The 17192-nt window shown below is 44.3% G+C and overlaps 3 protein-coding genes across 3 annotated transcripts; all 3 read right to left on the bottom strand.

The window, feature by feature from the left end:
- Window positions 1-5685: 5685 nt before the first annotated feature.
- LOC112588803 (uncharacterized) lies at window positions 5686-6807 on the bottom strand. Its single transcript, XM_025299931.1, has one exon. The coding sequence runs from the start codon at window positions 6805-6807 to the stop codon at window positions 5686-5688; it is 1122 nt and encodes a 373-aa protein (XP_025155716.1).
- Window positions 6808-6837: 30 nt separating this feature from the next.
- LOC105189056 (uncharacterized) lies at window positions 6838-8385 on the bottom strand. The gene has a single exon (XM_011150902.2). The coding sequence runs from the start codon at window positions 8383-8385 to the stop codon at window positions 6838-6840; it is 1548 nt and encodes a 515-aa protein (XP_011149204.2).
- Window positions 8386-13665: 5280 nt separating this feature from the next.
- On the bottom strand, window positions 13666-16406 carry LOC105187632 (uncharacterized). The gene is made up of 3 exons (XM_019843384.2): window positions 15886-16406; window positions 15266-15395; window positions 13666-15160 (listed from the first exon to the last, which is right to left on the bottom strand). Exons 1-3 carry the CDS (start codon window positions 15917-15919, stop codon window positions 13795-13797), a joined length of 1530 nt encoding a protein of 509 aa, XP_019698943.2. The 5' UTR covers window positions 15920-16406; the 3' UTR covers window positions 13666-13794.
- Window positions 16407-17192: the final 786 nt, after the last annotated feature.

Below are 17192 nucleotides of genomic sequence, written 5' to 3'. Positions count from 1 at the left end.
CAAGGAGTAATTGAAGAATCTTTTAGTCCGTGGACCTCGCCGGTAGTTATAGTTCCAAAAAAAGATGATACAGTTAGATTTTGTGTTGACTTTAGGAAGTTGAATTCTGTTACGAAGAAAGATTCATATCCATTGCCTAGAATAGATGATCTTTTAGATCGGTTGTCAGGGAATGAATGGTTTTCTACTTTAGATATGAAAAGTGGATATTGGCAAATTAAGATTCGTCCAGAAGATAGGGAGCAAACTGCTTTTTCTGTGGGGAATGGTTTATGGCAATTCACGGTCATGCCTTTCAGTTTATGTAATGCACCTGCGACATTTGAACGATTTATGGAAAAAGTTTTAAAATCATTATTATCAAAAACTTGTTTAGTTTATTTGGATGATGTTATTGTTTTTGGAAAAACATTCGATGAAATGTTAAAAAATCTTAGGGAAGTTTTTCGGAAATTTCAGGCTTCGAATTTAAAGGTCAATCCGGCAAAATGTAATTTTTGTTTTAGACAAGTTAGATACTTAGGTCATATAATTTCTTCAGAAGGAATCGCAACAGATCCTGAGAAAATTGCTGCGGTAAAAGAATGGCCAATTCCTAAGAATAAAAAGCAAGTGCGAAGTTTTCTAGGATTTTGTTTTTATTACAGGAAGTTCGTCAAAGGATTTTCTTCAATTGCAAAACCTCTCTACGGATTAACAGAAGAACGAACAAAATTTCATTGGACTTCCCAATGTCAGGAAGCTTTTAATATTCTGAAGAGTGTTCTGACATCTTCACCAGTTCTGTCTTTTTCAAAAGAAGAAGGAAATTTCATTTTAGACACTGATGCTTCAAATCACGATATTGATGCAGTACTTTCTCAAATTCAAGAAGGAGTAGAAAAGGTGATCGTTTATTTTAGTCGTGTTTTGAGTAAAACGGAAAGAAATTATTGTGTAACTCGAAGAGAATTGTTAGCTGTAGTGGATTCAATCAAATCTTTTCATCACTATTTGTTCGGACGGAAATTTTTAATAAGGACAGATCATTCATCGTTGAAATGGTTGATGTCATTCAAAGAATTAGAAGGTCAATTAGCACGTTGGATGGAAAGACTGCAACAATATGATTTCGAAATTCTTCATCGAAAGGGGAAACTATATAAAAATGCAGATGTTTTGTCTAGACGACCTTGTTTAGAAGAAAATTGTAAGTATTGCTCTAGGATAGAAGTGAAAGTTAAAAATCAGGAATGTGAATTAGTTGCACGAATAAATTTAAGTGAAAATTTTAGTCAGGATTGGCGGAAGGAACAACTTAATGATCCAAGTATTTCAGTAATTCTTCTGGCAAAAGAATCCGATAAACGTTCTACTCGGGAGGAGATGGCGATTGGAAATATTTCTTCAAAAATTTATTTATCTTACTGGGATACTTTAGTTGTTGAAAATGGAATTCTTTATAAGAAATAGCAAGCACCAAATCTTAAAAAAAGTATTCTTCAAGTTGTTGTTTCTCGTTCAGAAGTTAAACAAATTTTGGAAGAAGCACATGACGCTCCTTCTGGAGGACATTTTGGTATTAATAAGACTTTAGGGAAAATTCGAAAATGTTTTTATTGGGCAACTTGTAAAAAGGATGTTGAAGATTGGTGTAGAACTTGCAGGATTTGTGTAGCCAAAAAGGGGCCTTCAAATAAAGGAAAATCTCCTCTTCAGATTTTCAATGTTGGAACTCCTTTTGAACGACTTCAAATGGATATACTTGGTCCGTTGCCAGTAACTTCTTCAGGAAATAAGTATCTTCTAGTTATAGTTGATTGTTTTACAAAATGGGTTGAAGCTTTTCCTTTGAAAAATATCAGGGCGAACACCATAGCTGAAGTATTTGTCAGTCAGGTAATTTCGAGATACGGAGTGCCTTTAGAAATTCACACTGATCAGGGTAGGAATTTTGAATCACAGTTATTTAAGGAACTTTCAGAAATGTTAGGAATTAGAAAGACAAGGACTACAGCTCTTCATCCTTAATCTGATGGGCAAGTCGAACGTCAACATCAAACAATCCTTCAGTATTTATCCAAGTTTGTTGATGAAAATCAGAAAAATTGGGATAAATGGATTCCATTATTTCTTTTAGCATTTAGATCCGCAAAACATGAGACAACAGGAATGACTCCGGCAGAATTGAATTTCGGAAGAGATTTGAGGTTACCTTTAGATTTACTTCGAGGAACTCCTCCGAAGAATTGTGTTATAAATTTTAGAGATTATGTTTCTGACTTAAAAGAAAAGATAGATGAAGTTTATCAAAGTGTTAGGCAGAAAATGACTTTAAATACGGAAAAGGTAAAAAGATCGTATGATCAGGGAGCTAGGAAATATTTATTTAAAGAAGGACAAAAAGTTTAGTTTTTCAATCCACAAAGAAAAATAGGAAAAGCTCCAAAGTTACAAAGTAATTGGGAAGGACCTTATGAAATAGTGAAATGGTTGAATGAGGTAGTTTATTGTATTAGGAAATCAAGTAAGAGTAAGAATAAAGTGGTACATGCAGATAGGTTAGCTTCTTTTAGTGAAAGGAAGGAACAGGGAAAACATCAGAAACCTGTAAATTTTTAATAGTAAAATTATTTAAACCAAATCTTGCGTTCATTTTGTTTATTTTCAAGGTTTAATGTTGGAGAGCGGTTTCGGAGGACCATATCCAGGAAAAGAAATGGAAGAAGGCTGCCTCCCCCACAGTTTTTGACCGTGGTTTTTCCGTGGGGCTTTGGGCGAATGCCGAAGCAGAGACTCGGGGTGTTCTTCAAAAGAACGTTGGGTCCACCACAGTTTCCCCCTCCCCCCTGTCCGAAGAGGAGCCAAGGTGGAAGCGGACGAAGAAGCGGAACAACAAGCGGATTGTTTTGAAAAGGTCCTGGAGACTAATCTCCTCCTAAAGGACAGGAATAGAGACAGTGAAGGCGAAGAGTCAAGATCTTCAGAACCCTTGATTCAGATCAAGAATTCATGGAGTCCGGTAACCTGTAGCAGCAGCTCAGGGTAGGACAGGAGCCATGAAGATCTCTGGAATCGAGGAAGAAGATGACCTTGCCTAAGAGAATTGTCGGGACGACAATTTTTCGAAGAGGGGGAGCAGTGTTGTATCCGAACCACAAGGTTTATGGCAGCGTCCGTTGTCCGTGAGCCTTAGGCATCCGATGCTGATTTTGACATCTGAGCGAGAATTGTCCTGACGACGGAAAATCGATAAGAAGTAAACAACAAAAACAGCTGATAGAGAGTCTCTGACCAGCTGTCTTGATTGACAGACGCGAATATTGAGAATTATAAAATAGAGAGTTATTCCTGTTTTAAGTTTTATTGAGCTACGCTGTAAATAGTAAAGCTTGTTGTTCTTACGCGAGTGTTCTTCATTTACTTGAGTGTAAGCGCGAGTGTGAGAGTGAGCGCAACAGTATTAATATTATTATAACATAGTATTATTATAACATTATTATAACATAATATCTTTAATTAAAATATTTTCCGGCATTATCTACTACTCTTTACCATCTCTCAGGCAAAAAATGGACCACAATAGAAAAAAGTCAAGATAAAAAAAGTCTTTGCTTTTAGAATGAATGAAGTTATCGATGAATTGCTACACTTCCTCCTTTGCGAAGTTGTGTACCAGTAACACTGTGCTGCATAAAACGAAATAAATGAAAATCTGAAGGGGTAATATCTGAAGAATATGCTGGGTGTAGTAAGACTTCCTATCGCAATTCCATTAAAGTATCCCGGGTCCTCAATGCAACATAGCACTTAGCATTGTCGTGCAGAGGAATCATTTTGTTTTGCTTCGTCGCAAAATATGATCGTTTCTCGATTAATTGTTTACTTAACTACTTCAATTGTCGACTGTATAATTCCGCGATGATAGTTTAAGATGGTTTTAACGTCTCATAATAGGACTCCTTGCATGTCCCATCAAATACACAGAAGGACCTTATGACCATGACATGGATATTTCGTTTTGACTTGACGTAGAGGATTCTCCAGGATTTACTCACTGTTCGGAACTAGCCCGAACATATGATAGCTCCGGAGAGCTGGCTGGAAGTACGGATCGCAGAGCGACGTCCGCCTGCGTCTAGGCTCGCTCGAGTCCGCTCGGTGACCGTCCGGTCGTCCTGATCAAAGGCCGGGGCCTCGCAAGGCGACCACAGACCCTGCTGATCAGGCAACGTCGCGCGCCGACTGGGCCATGCCCAGGGACGGCGGCGAGAACATGAGAGAAGAAGCACGCGCACGTGCCGACGTAAAGTGACACGCAGTGTAAACGCAATGGACGCAATAGACGCAGTAGTAACGCAGAAGAGAATAACGCAGAAGAACGACGCAGAAGAACCTAAACGTAGCTATATACAAGCGAAACAACGTCGCCTACGCAAGTTCCGCAGGACACACGTCCGTGACGTCAACGGTGCGCGGCACCCGAAGCACGCCAAGGACGTGCTACGAAACGACCTCCGTCGTTTCGGATGGCCTGCCCTTCCGGGCGTAATGGCCAATAGCCAGCCACGGTCCCGAGGACGCGTGGAAACGGAGCTCCGAGAGCTCCGGCTCGCAGGACGACCAAGTCGCTCCTGCGAGAAAGCCAAGTTCCCAATGGACACTTGGACGAAGGAGCGCGAACGCTCTAGGACTGCGACCGAGCCGCTCCAAAACCGCCAAGGCCCCCTACGGACCCTTGGGCAATAAGGAAGCTCGAAGCTCCGAGGAGACGGTCGAGTCGCTCCTAAGATCACGGCAACGCCGTGAGCCCGAGATCACAAAACGAGATTCGAACCATTTGCCTCAACCCAGCAGGGTGTGTCGGCGCCACCTTCAACTCAGCAGAGTCTATAGAGCAGTGGTTCGAATCTGAAACGAAATACCCGATCGCCCTAGGAAGCCTAGAAAGCGCGTCGGTAATCACCAGTAACACGATGCACTAACGTGTAGCACTACTTGCTACCTAAACTGGCCAGGCAGAAGACAAGACAAGGCCAGGACCAGGCATCGCGCGCCTGGTTATATATCCGGGCGGTCGAATCTTGCCCGCGGGCAGCGGAATCGCGAGCCGCGCCGTGTAGCGGCCGCGGTTGGACCTAGTGGGGGTCCCGCGCGCTCGCTCGCGAGAGCCCGAGTCCCCCGCCGCCAGCGAGAACGCCCCGGGCATCAGGCCGCCCGCCCTGCAGCGTTGACTCGCACCGACTTTCCGTACGGCATCACGTGCCGTACGGAACATACCGCCCGCCTCCGTCGCGGCGACGGAAGTCAGTGGTGGAACAAATCCCACCAGGAAGGCCGCACTCGCGGTCTTGCGTCCGTGAAGGCCTGTTGAACCCCTTCATGTCGAAGGTTGATTGGGATGAACCCCCTTCGGATCCACAGGGAGCCTCACCAGCTTGACCAGTGGCCGGGTCAGGGTCGAGTCCGCCGTGCGCACCTGCGCCACGCGGACGTGCCCATCCGGGCCAGGCAGCAAGCCGGTGATGCGGCCGAGAGGCCACCGAGTAGGAGGAAATCGGCTATCCGCCAAGAGCACGAGGTCGCCGATGTCTAACGGACGAGAAGCGATGAGCCACTTGCCCCGGACCTGGAGCTGGGCTAGATATTCTCTAGACCATCGCTCCCAAAGATGCTCCGTCATATGCTGGAGCAGCTGCCAGCGACTCATCCTCGCGACCTGAACGTCCCCGAGGGATCGCTCAGGCGGACACAACAGCGGCGCCCAATCAGGAAGTGTCCAGGTGTCAGGGCCTCCAAGTCCTGTGGGTCGTCCGTCAACGGACACAATGGCCTGGAGTTGAGACAGGCCTCAATGCGAGCTAGAAGAGTGGCGAACTCCTCAAAGGTCAGTGCCTGCTCTCCTATTACCCGTCGCAAGTGGTGTTTGACGGACCGCACTCCTGCCTCCCACAGTCCGCCGAAATGCGGAGCTGAAGGAGGCATGAACTTCCAGGTGGTGCCCTGGTTACTCAAGGAGGCCGCGACCGGTCCCCCCAACGCCATGACCGCCTCAAATTGTCCTCGCAGCTCGCGGTCCGCACCCACGAATGTGGTCCCCCTATCGCTGTACACGGTAACCGGCAGGCCCCGCCGGGCCGCGAAACGATGAAAAGCCGCTAAGAAGGTCGGGGCCGAATAGTCACTGACCACCTCCAAGTGGACAGTGCGCGTGCTGAAGCAGACGAAGACAGCAATATATCCCTTGGAGGTGGTACGTCCGCGTCCTCGAGACGGACGCACCGCGACCGGTCCAGCATAATCCACCCCGGTGGCAGAAAACGGTGGATGAGGCAACACCCGATCGCGAGGCAGCGGAGCCATGAACGGGGTGATCGGGGTGCCCTTATGACGTGTGCAGCGCACACAGCCCCGGATCACCTGGCACACGAAAGAGCGCCCAGCTGGAATCCAGAATTCGCGCCTCACGGTGAGCAACGTAAGCTGCACTCCCCCGTGCAGCGTGCGTTCGTGCGCATCTCGCACAACGAGAGTCGCGAGCCGAGAGCGTCGCGGTAGCAGGACTGGCTGCCGTGCATCGATCGGTAACGCTGAGAATTGCAGGCGGCCCCCCACCCGCAAGAGGTCCCGCTCGTCCATCATGGGGTTGAGTGGCCGCAACGCCGATCTCACCATCAATGCTCCCCCCCGCTTCAGACGGCCCAATTCCTCCGCGAAGAAGCGGTGCTGCGTAACCCGCAGCAGGCGCAGTCGAGCTTCACTCAGCTCGTCCGCCGTTAAGGGTCCACTGATCCGTGGGACTCGCAGGAATCGTCGTACATAAGCCATCACGCGGATGGCCTTGCGGAAGGAGCATGCTCAGAGGACACCGGACCAGTCCTCCGGGTTCACGGCCACTACGTGAACCATGCGCCGTTCCTCGCAAGTGCTTCGGTCGACCGCGACGCAAGTTAGACCCGGCCAGCCCGCCGGGTCCTCGACAAGCCAGGAGGGGCCACGCCACCAAAGGGCGTGTTCTCGTAGCCCGCCGGCCAACAAACCCCGGGAGGCGCAATCCGCGGGATTGTCGCCGGACGGGACATGCCGCCACGAGGCCCGCGGAAGGCTCTCGTGAATGTACGAGACGCGATTGGCGACAAAGGTGGTCCATCGAGATGGATGCCCTGTTATCCAATGGAGCGTGACAGAAGAGTCGGTCCAACAAACCAGGGAGGCCTCGGCACAACCGAGCGCCTCCACAATGGCCTTCATGAGGCGCGAGAGCAGCTGCGCACCGCACAGCTCCAGGCGGGGCAACGTTACCCGCTTTAGTGGGGCGACCCTGGTCTTGGACGCCAATAGAGCGATACGGGTGGTCCCATCAGACCGTCGAGCCCGTAAGTAGATGACGGCGGCGTACGCCCGCTCCGAGGCGTCCGAGAAGCCGTGAAGCTGGATCTCCACTTCAGGCGACCATCCGGTCCAGCGAGGAACTCGGATCGCGGAAACCTCCGCGAGCCCGGTGCTAAAGGCGTCCCAACGTCGCGAGAGCGGAGAAGGGAGAGCCTCGTCCCAACCGAGCCCGGCCAACCACAAGTCCTGAAGGAGGATCTTCGCCAGTACTACCATAGGCCCCAACCAGCCCAGGGGGTCGTATAATCGCGCAACGACTGACAAGATGCCACGCTTCGAGATGGCTGATTGAGCCCCGGGGTTGACCGAAAAGCAGAATGCATCCTCGACCGGAATCCAACCGACCCCCAGCACAGATGCACCCACGGCCCCAGGGTCCGGCAGAGGCACCAAAGGCTCGCGGTCCCCCTCCGGGATACCGGACAAGAGTTCCGGATGTGAGGCCGCCCACTTCCTGAGTCGGAACCCGCCCGCCATGAGCAAGCTGCTCAGCTCACGCTGTCGATGGCGTGCCTCCCCAAGGTCATCTGCCCCCGCAAGAATATCGTCGACGTAGGTTTGTCGACAAAGTAAGTCTGCTGCCCGGGGATAACGTTCCCGCTCATCCAGCGCCAGCTGGTGCAGCGTGCGGATGGCCAGATAAGGAGCGCACGCCATGCCATAGGTGACCGTGGTCAACCGGTACACCGATACTGCCTGCGTCTGGCTGTCTCGCCAGAGAATCTGTTGGAGGTGTTGATCCTCCGGAGCCACCCGCACTTGACGAAACATTTGCTCGATGTCTGCAGAGAAGGCCACTCGATGCATGCGCCAGGCAAGTAGAATCTCGCCCAGTTCTCGCTGTAAGCGCGGCCCCACGTGCACCAAGTCGTTCAACGACCGGCCATTGGTGGACGCCTGCGAGGCGTTGAACACCACTCTTACCTTAAGATCGGGGGCTTGTTTAATCACCGGGTGATGTGGAATAAAGTAAGAGAGCCGCGGAGTCTCGACATTGAGCGGCAGGCGGATCATATGCCCCTGTCGTTCATAGTCATCAAGAAAGTCGCGATAGGCCCCGCCCAAGGAAGGCCGCCGAAGCAGTCGCCGTTCCAAATGTCCATAGGTCGCTGGTTCGTATCCGGCTCGAAGGACCAAAATTATGTTCGGAACTAGCCCGAACATATGATAGCTCCGGAGAGCTGGCTGGAAGTACGGATCGCAGAGCGACGTCCGCCTGCGTCTAGGCTCGCTCGAGTCCGCTCGGTGACCGTCCGGTCGTCCTGATCAAAGGCCGGGGCCTCGCAAGGCGACCACAGACCCTGCTGATCAGGCAACGTCGCGCGCCGACTGGGCCATGCCCAGGGACGGCGGCGAGAACATGAGAGAAGAAGCACGCGCACGTGCCGACGTAAAGTGACACGCAGTGTAAACGCAATGGACGCAATAGACGCAGTAGTAACGCAGAAGAGAATAACGCAGAAGAACGACGCAGAAGAACCTAAACGTAGCTATATACAAGCGAAACAACGTCGCCTACGCAAGTCCCGCAGGACACACGTCCGTGACGTCAACGGTGCGCGGCACCCGAAGCACGCCAAGGACGTGCTACGAAACGACCTCCGTCGTTTCGGATGGCCTGCCCTTCCGGGCGTAATGGCCAATAGCCAGCCACGGTCCCGAGGGCGCGTGGAAACGGAGCTCCGAGAGCTCCGGCTCGCAGGACGACGAAGTCGCTCCTGCGAGAAAGCCAAGTTCCCAATGGACACTTGGACGAAGGAGCGCGAACGCTCTAGGACTGCGACCGAGCCGCTCCAAAACCGCCAAGGCCCCCTACGGACCCTTGGGCAATAAGGGAGCTCGAAGCTCCGAGGAGACGGTCGAGTCGCTCCTAAGATCACGGCAACGCCGTGAGCCCGAGATCACAAAACGAGATTCGAACCATTTGCCTCAACCCAGCAGGGTGTGTCGGCGCCACCTTCAACTCAGCAGAGTCTATAGAGCAGTGGTTCGAATCTGAAACGAAATACCCGATCGCCCTAGGAAGCCTAGAAAGCGCGTCGGTAATCACCAGTAACACGATGCACTAACGTGTAGCACTACTTGCTACCTAAACTGGCCAGGCAGAAGACAAGACAAGGCCAGGACCAGGCATCGCGCGCCTGGTTATATATCCGGGCGGTCGAATCTTGCCCGCGGGCAGCGGAATCGCGCGAGCCGCGCCGTGTAGCGGCCGCGGTTGGACCTAGTGGGGGTCCCGCGCGCTCGCTCGCGAGAGCCCGAGTCCCCCGCCGCCAGCGAGAACGCCCCGGGCATCAGGCCGCCCGCCCTGCAGCGTTGACTCGCACCGACTTTCCGTACGGCATCACGTGCCGTACGGAACACTCACGATCTTTCGCAATTGGAATTATCATAATAAATCCATTTTTATCTTTGGTCACAATTCGATACAAAAGGACTTGTATTTATTTCTATTGAATAGGGGAAGGCAAATGGTGACTCGGCTGGCAATAGCATTTTCGAATAATTTATGCGAGATCCATTTTCTTTCCTTCAAAATTTTCCCCATTTCATATAAGCATCGAATTACAGTGCTCTGAATATGTAACTTTTTCACAAGTTCTGTACTCGATTGAGTTGAATCTTCTTGCAATAACGTTTCCAAGTCATTCGAACTCATCTCTTGCGGTCGCCCAGCACGCTCCTTGTCTTTCAAATCACAAGCCACTTTTAAAGCGCAGAAACCATTCACGACATAAACTTTCAGCTATCGTTTCCTCACCATAAATTTCGTAAATGATTCTGGTTGCTTCGGCAGCTGTTTTGCGCTGATGAAATAAAAAAAGCATACAATGACGTCTTATCGACTTCCATCTTTATACAAATTAAACATATTTATGTCAACAAATATGTCGTATTATGCATCAGTTTTTATGCAGGTTGATTCATATTGACATAATCTAACAAAAATGCGTCGCAACATTTATGTAAATAATTCACGTCATTTATATGTGAACAATGGAAACTTTTGCATATCCCTAATATAAAATTCGAAGGACGCTAAAGAGGCCATTCACTCCTGGGCACTCCCAAAAATAATAATTTTACATCACTCGCAACTTAGGACACTTATCATATAAAAACAAAATATATTAAAGAATAATGGTAACTCGGAAATATCATATCTGCCTTAGATTTTACGTAAAACTAGAAATTAACAGAAAGTTGATACAAAGTAAAATCTGTGTTTTATTCACTGAAAGAAACAACTTTTCATGTAATGAAAAAATATTAAATTTTGAAGTTTCAAGAAAAATCTTTCTCTTCCTCTTTCTTTTTTAGAATATACATCCTCGATAATCATGTATTCAAGATATGGAAATTTTGAAGTCAATCAGTTCAATAATCTTTAAGAAATATCGCACGCCGATTTTTTGGAAAGGCAGTTTCAAGAAAAACGCGCTTAAAATTTTAGGCACACTTCTGTCTACAAATCATCATTATTTTTTACATATTCCTTTACATTTATGTAATAAATATACTAATTCAAGAAATAATATGATTATACAGTCATCGAAAAATATCGGACACCCCTAATATCTTCAGTTAGAATGCATTTTAGAGAAAATGTCCAATAGCAAAGTTGTATAGTTTCAAGCGGGCAGTAAAATGATGACCTTGACTTTGATCTTGACCATGTCCTTCAAGGTCATTTCAAGGTCAACCTTATTTTTTTTAATGGAAACCCCAATATTTTATTACATATTCTTATAGCTTATCTCGCGAGCTTTCCAAAACACTATAATAAAACATTTTTTCATTAAGTACTTTTTGAGTTATAAAGGTTTGAATTTAACAATTTTTTGACATAAAATGTAAAATATCTTGTAAAATATTATTTAGTTTTCAGTAATCATAACCTTAATACTTTTGTGCGCGAAATAATGAGGCCAATTAATTGGTTTAAAGAAAATACATGAATCGAAAAGTATCGGCTCCCCCTAATATTTTCAGTAAGAATGCATTTTGGTAAAATGTCCAATAGCAAAGTTATCCAGCTTCAAGCGGTTATGCTAGTAAGCTATGGCGGAAAACTACCCGAAGGTGATCGCGAGAAGCTACTCGAATGCGTGATGTCCGAAGGCGTTAATGGGAATCTGCCCGAAAGCGTTGGCGGGGCCGATCTTTATTGTCTCACTCTCGCAGTCACCAATAGTAATACAAGCTCTTGAGCAAACAATGCGGATCACTGATTTGGATCTTTGATGCAGTGCTGTCTTCTTCTTAGCGAGCAGCAGTTACCTCGTGGACGAAAACGAATAGCCCCAAAAATTGTTTCTGTAACAAAAGAAGCCATTGCGCTTCAATTGATTGTCCCAAACATCTTCATTTTGTTTCCAATAGCCTAGAAATTTTTCGTAAATATTATTAATTGATCTATTAGATTTTTAGTTGCTCAACGAGCTTTTTGCTAGTGGTGATTGAAATAAACAAATCGAAAGTTGGACCAATACTTAATAATTAGTATTTTTCTCTACTTAATTATATAGATCAATTTCCCATCACTTACCTGATTAATTCTTCTTTGCTCTAATTAAAAATGGCGCAGCTTTCTGAAAGAGATCGAATAACACTGTTAATGATGCGAGGATGGGGAGATCAACAAAGAGGATATACAACAGTAACGCGATTATTTAATGAACATTTTCGGAATGAAAATAATAGGATCTCCAAAAGTACTGTAATCCGTACTATTCAACGTTTTGAGGACATTGGTAGCATTAAAAACTGCCCAAGATCTGGTAGACGTAAAACAGCAAGAAATAACGATAAGGCGTTAGATGTTTTACAGTCTTTCGTTGAAAGTCCCCACATTTCCATCAATCGCGTTGCACAAGAACACGAAATCGGTCATGCATCTGTCAGTAAAATTCTGAAATTAAATAAATGGCATCCATACAAACTCCATTTGGTCCAAGAATTATCCGAAGACGATTTTGATAGACGTATCGAATTTTGTGATCTTATGATGGAGATGATTGTCGACGATCCTCTATTACTTAATAATATTGTTCTCTCTGATGAAGCAACATTTGAACTGATTGGAAATGTAAATAGACACAATTGTAGATACTGGAGTGACGTTAATCCTCACTAGAAAAGAGACAATCATACCCAATATCCACAAAAAGTTATCGTATGGGTTAGTATTCTTAATGGTAGACCAGTTGGCCGTTTCTTCATTGAAGGCAATTTGACAGCACATATATACACAGTCATGCTTCGCGGACAAATTGTTCCAGCTATTCGAGACATAGCTGGTGGAAATATGGATGAAATTTATTTCCAACAGGATGGAGCTCCACCTCATTATGGTGTCATTGTCCGTCAATATTTGAATGAGGTCTTTCAGGACAGGTGGATTGGGCGATGGGGTCATATTGAGTGGCCACCTTGATCTCCGGACTTGACCCCACTTGACTTTATTTGTGGGGTTACTTGAAAAGTAAAGTTTATGCCACCAAGCCTCAAGATTTAGATGATTTAAGAGGAAGAATAACTCGAGAGATAGAATACCGCCGAAAACGTACCGCAATGTGGTTTCAGCTGTTTATAACAGATTGGCACATTGTCAGGCTGTTAAAGGGCAACAATTTGAACATTTGTTGTGAATTATTTGGTACAATTGAATATTTTGCCCAAGCTGACTAATTGGAATGAAATTCGCCTTAACTGGTCGGAATCACACACCACTTAACAAATTGTTAACTTCAAACCTTCATAACTCAAAAAGTACTTAATGAAAAAATGTTTGATTATAGTGTTTTAAAAAGTTCTCGAGATAAGCTATAAGAATATGCAATAAAATGTTGGGGATTCGGTTTAAAAAAATAAAGTTGATCTTGAAATGTCATTGAAGGACATGGTCAAGGTCAAAGTCAAGGTCATCATCTTACTCCCCGTTTGAAACCATACAACTTTGCTATTGGACATTTTCTCCAAAATACATTCTAACTGAAGATATTAGGGGGGTCCGATGCTTTTCGATGACCCTGTATGTATAATCATACTATTTATGTTTGACTTCTTTATTTATTTCATTCATATCATCGTTTGGTGTTTCTTATTTTGAATAGAGCGACAAAAGTACCACATACGTTCTTTTAGGTAAAAAATAGAATTTTTAATTTTATTTAATCACATAAACATGAGTGAACTTTTAGATTGCATCCTGCTTAGGAACATTGTGCTAATGCGAAACGAATGAATTTATTTTTATGCAAATCGTTATTTACAAAAGTGTACAAAAACTTGTTACGAATGACGACTGTTTAGATTTATTTTCTTAAAATGTCGAGATAAAAAAGATAAATTATTCTACATATTGACACAAAACAAGACAGGAAAGATCGGATTTCGTCAGGGTACTCCATCACCGCCTTGTCAAGTAGCTCTTTTCTGATACTTGAGCGCTAAGCTATTCAACGGCGGTCTGGCTTTCAGAATTCCGAGATCGATGGCATGACCGGTTAGAGGACAGCTCTGGTGTCGTTTCCGTCTGTAATTTGTATTGTACACATTCTTCTCTTGATATACTACGTGCTTAGGGAAGTAATGGATGCGTTTTCTTTCCGTCGTCGTGCATGGTGGCATCGTTACTACTAGATCCTGTCTGTGGATTTTGCTTACAGGCTCCGGAAATAGTCGCTCGTTCAGCAGATATTGCTCCAACGATCCTGACGATCTGGACGACGCCAATGTATGGCTCGACCCATGTGTTTCAAAATAGTTCTGCGCTCGGAATCTTTTCAAGTCCTTCATTTCTTGGTCGATGGGATCAGCCAATGCGTCACTGTCTACAGGATCGTCATCGCATTTCGTATGCATGCGTCGAATTCTTTGCTCGTGATACTCTGATGAATGTTTCTTTTCGCGTCCGTCTCCAAAACTTTTCGGTTCATCTCTGCAACAACAGCGATAATTATGATCGTGCGATCGCGACATTCGTTCACCTTGAGTCGGCGATCTCGACGTTGGTCTTTTAGATATCATCTTCCTCAACATTGATTTAGACCGTTTGCGCAAAGATGTTCGGGTTTCCTTGTTCGAAGTGCAGACGATATTGCGATCGGACTCGCTGGCTATCGAGTTGGCGGGCGTCTTCGGGGTCGCAGAAGACTTCCGTCCCTCGACGCATTTAACTGCATTCGGTTGTATTTCTCGATCAGAGTCAATATCCTGTATCCTCGCGCTTGCCATGATTCTATGGTAACTCAACGACCTAGGACACGTTTGCGAGCAATCGCCCTGGCCTCCGCTTTGCCACTCACAGATTCTGTTCTGCACATTACGGAGGAACTGGGATCTAGGCGTGTAGTCGATTTTCCGAACTCTCCTGTATGTCTCACAGCTAATCGGTGAAGTCAAAACTGCTCTGTCGTTGGTTTCCTTAACCGGTCTTAGCTCGAAATTACTTGTGCACTGACGAGAAGGTGATGCGGTTCTCCGTCGAGTTCTCGATGATCTTAAATTTGCTTTGTTTACCTCCAAGTAACAGTAACATTCCTTCACTGGCTTCCTGGGAGCAAACCTTGTATATTGTTCTCGTGGTTTTTTAGATGTCAGTGTTAGCTTTACGCAAGATGTCATGCTCGGTGCTGAAGCAGATGCGTGTCTCAAACTAGAACAATAATAATCTGGGCATAGGATAGTGCTAACTGCACTCGAATCATTACGTAACTTCCATGATTCAATGTTTCTTTGTAAATGATTGTGTTGAGACTTGTGATTGTGGTAATTTATTGCAGATCTGTAAAGATAGAAGAAAATTAATTAAAAAATATAAAATTGCAAATTACATGACTAATTGGAAGAGGAGATAATTCAATTTTAAATATAAATAAGAGATACTTACAATATCTGCGAACTTCTTTCTTTCTGCAACTCCTTTATTTCAGTGTCAACTCTCTTGGAATTTTTACTAGCTTTTGCCAATAATATTTGGCTTTTCTTACGCAACTTTTCTATGCTATTGAGCTTGTCTGCTGTATATTTTATGCAATATATTATTAAATTTTAAACTGTCTCTGTCATATAAGATACTAGTGCTACAATAAATCAGAAAGTATATTAATAAATAAATTGAAATTAATAATAAATATTAAGAACTGAACTAAATAATAAATATTACAATTTTATTACAGATGTTGCTAGAATTAAAGTAAATTAATTTAAAGTGATAGAAAAATGTTGCCACAGATATTTTGCCCTCTCTCTATAATTGCAATATGCAAACAAATAAATGTATGGAAGGGATAGTCTAATCCTAACTTAAGTTATATAACATTATATGTATGTATATCAATCATTATTTTATTTTTGACTATTATTTACAACAAATTCGATAACGGCTGTTGCAATTACCATAACGTTTTTATATCGTTTTTTACCAATTCTACATAAAACATATTATACGCACATTTTGATATTAAAAACATAATCATTTATTAAAAATATATTATTGTTATAAGTTACTCGAGGACGCCTGAACGACTTTTTGAAATGCCATTATCCATTAATGTTCGATTCCTTTTCAGTTGAAAAATATATTTCCTCCATATCTTCAAATTAGTATATATTACAGCTTCCAATATATATATGGTACTAAATTTCAACGTACACAGAATTTCATATACACAGAAAAGACGCAGAGAACAACTATGTCATAATTGTGTTCTGTTCTGTTATGAGTGGTTACCAGGGCGTGCAAACTCTTATGGAGCGAAAATGATTAACGTTAACAGCGCTCTCTGAGATGGGACATGTGAGAAATCGGAACTAATTTGTGGCACCACATATTGCTACAGTTGCGTTCGCTTTAATGCTTTAAGGTAGTTGTTCCTCAAAATAAAAGTCATGCTACAACGCTGAAATTTTGTACAAAATTAATGTTTATATTAACAAGTTACTTTGCGAAATCTTGGCTAAATTGACTATCTAGTTTACGAGAAATATGCAATCAAACTTCGCCATTTTTGTCTAAAATTTCAATTCATTTATGCATGCTTCTTTGCAAATTAAACGACTTTTTTCACAAACTGATGGCATTAGTTTGCAGAAAATTAATTTTTATAGTAATATAACTTAAATAGAGGCTAAACATTCTTTAAATTGCCTATTTTTACTATTTTTAAACATTTTTTATTCTGACGTATGAGGAAAAAAAATACTTTCAATGGCCACTGCATCACAAGGAGTCATGATAAATATCTCATATTCTAGACAAAACAAGTTAAACCCTTTAAGAAACACATATTTTTTTTTTAAAGCGTGTCCACATAGTTATTGTGTAATAATCATCCAAAAATCGAGATATCTACACATTATTTTCTGCATTTTTACTTCGCACTAATATTCTCGTATTTCCTATATATACTACACGTACATACGTGTTAATATGTGTGCATAGACAGCTATACATACACACATTGACACATGACGCCATATTGAATTTTAGTACCACCGAAGAAATGTCCTATTTTAGAGAGCGCCACAAACGTTGGACGCTAAATATACACGGGAGTTTAACGGCACCGTAGAAAAGCTGCGCAACAATAACGAAACTGTCGTTAACTCCAATAACGAGTTACAGAATCGCACCTGGTGGTTACTGAATGCTCAAACCAGAGAGAAGCCTGAGAGCGGGCATGGCTGCATTTACAGCGTTATGGAAAAGTTGGCTGATTCGAAGCGCCAACTGGGTCCATTTTTCATGGACATGAACTACTAATCCAATGTCCACGATTTGTCGGTACTATTCCGTGCTATGTCCATAATTATTT

This window comes from Harpegnathos saltator, unplaced genomic scaffold (assembly GCF_003227715.2).
Source record: "Harpegnathos saltator strain DR-91 unplaced genomic scaffold, Hsal_v8.6 scaffold297, whole genome shotgun sequence".
Taxonomy (NCBI): Eukaryota; Metazoa; Arthropoda; class Insecta; order Hymenoptera; family Formicidae; genus Harpegnathos; species Harpegnathos saltator.
This window is presented reverse-complemented; position numbering and strand designations above follow the sequence as displayed.

What these genes read in the sequence shown, in the direction of transcription:
- LOC105187632 (XM_019843384.2), bottom strand. Translation starts at nt 15,919, where the DNA reads ATGGCATTTCAAAAAGTCGTTCAGGCGTCCTCGA. An exon ending in AGTCGTTCAGGCGTCCTCGA is followed by an intron (nt 15,396 to 15,885) that starts GTAACTTATAAC and finishes TAAAATATACAG; the next exon opens with CAGACAAGCTCAATAGCATA. An exon ending in GAAAGAAGTTCGCAGATATT is followed by an intron (nt 15,161 to 15,265) that starts GTAAGTATCTCT and finishes CTATCTTTACAG; the next exon opens with ATCTGCAATAAATTACCACA.
- LOC112588803 (XM_025299931.1), bottom strand. Translation starts at nt 6,807, where the DNA reads ATGGCTTATGTACGACGATTCCTGCGAGTCCCACGGATCAGTGGACCC.
- LOC105189056 (XM_011150902.2), bottom strand. Translation starts at nt 8,385, where the DNA reads ATGATCCGCCTGCCGCTCAATGTCGAGACTCCGCGGCTCTCTTACTTT.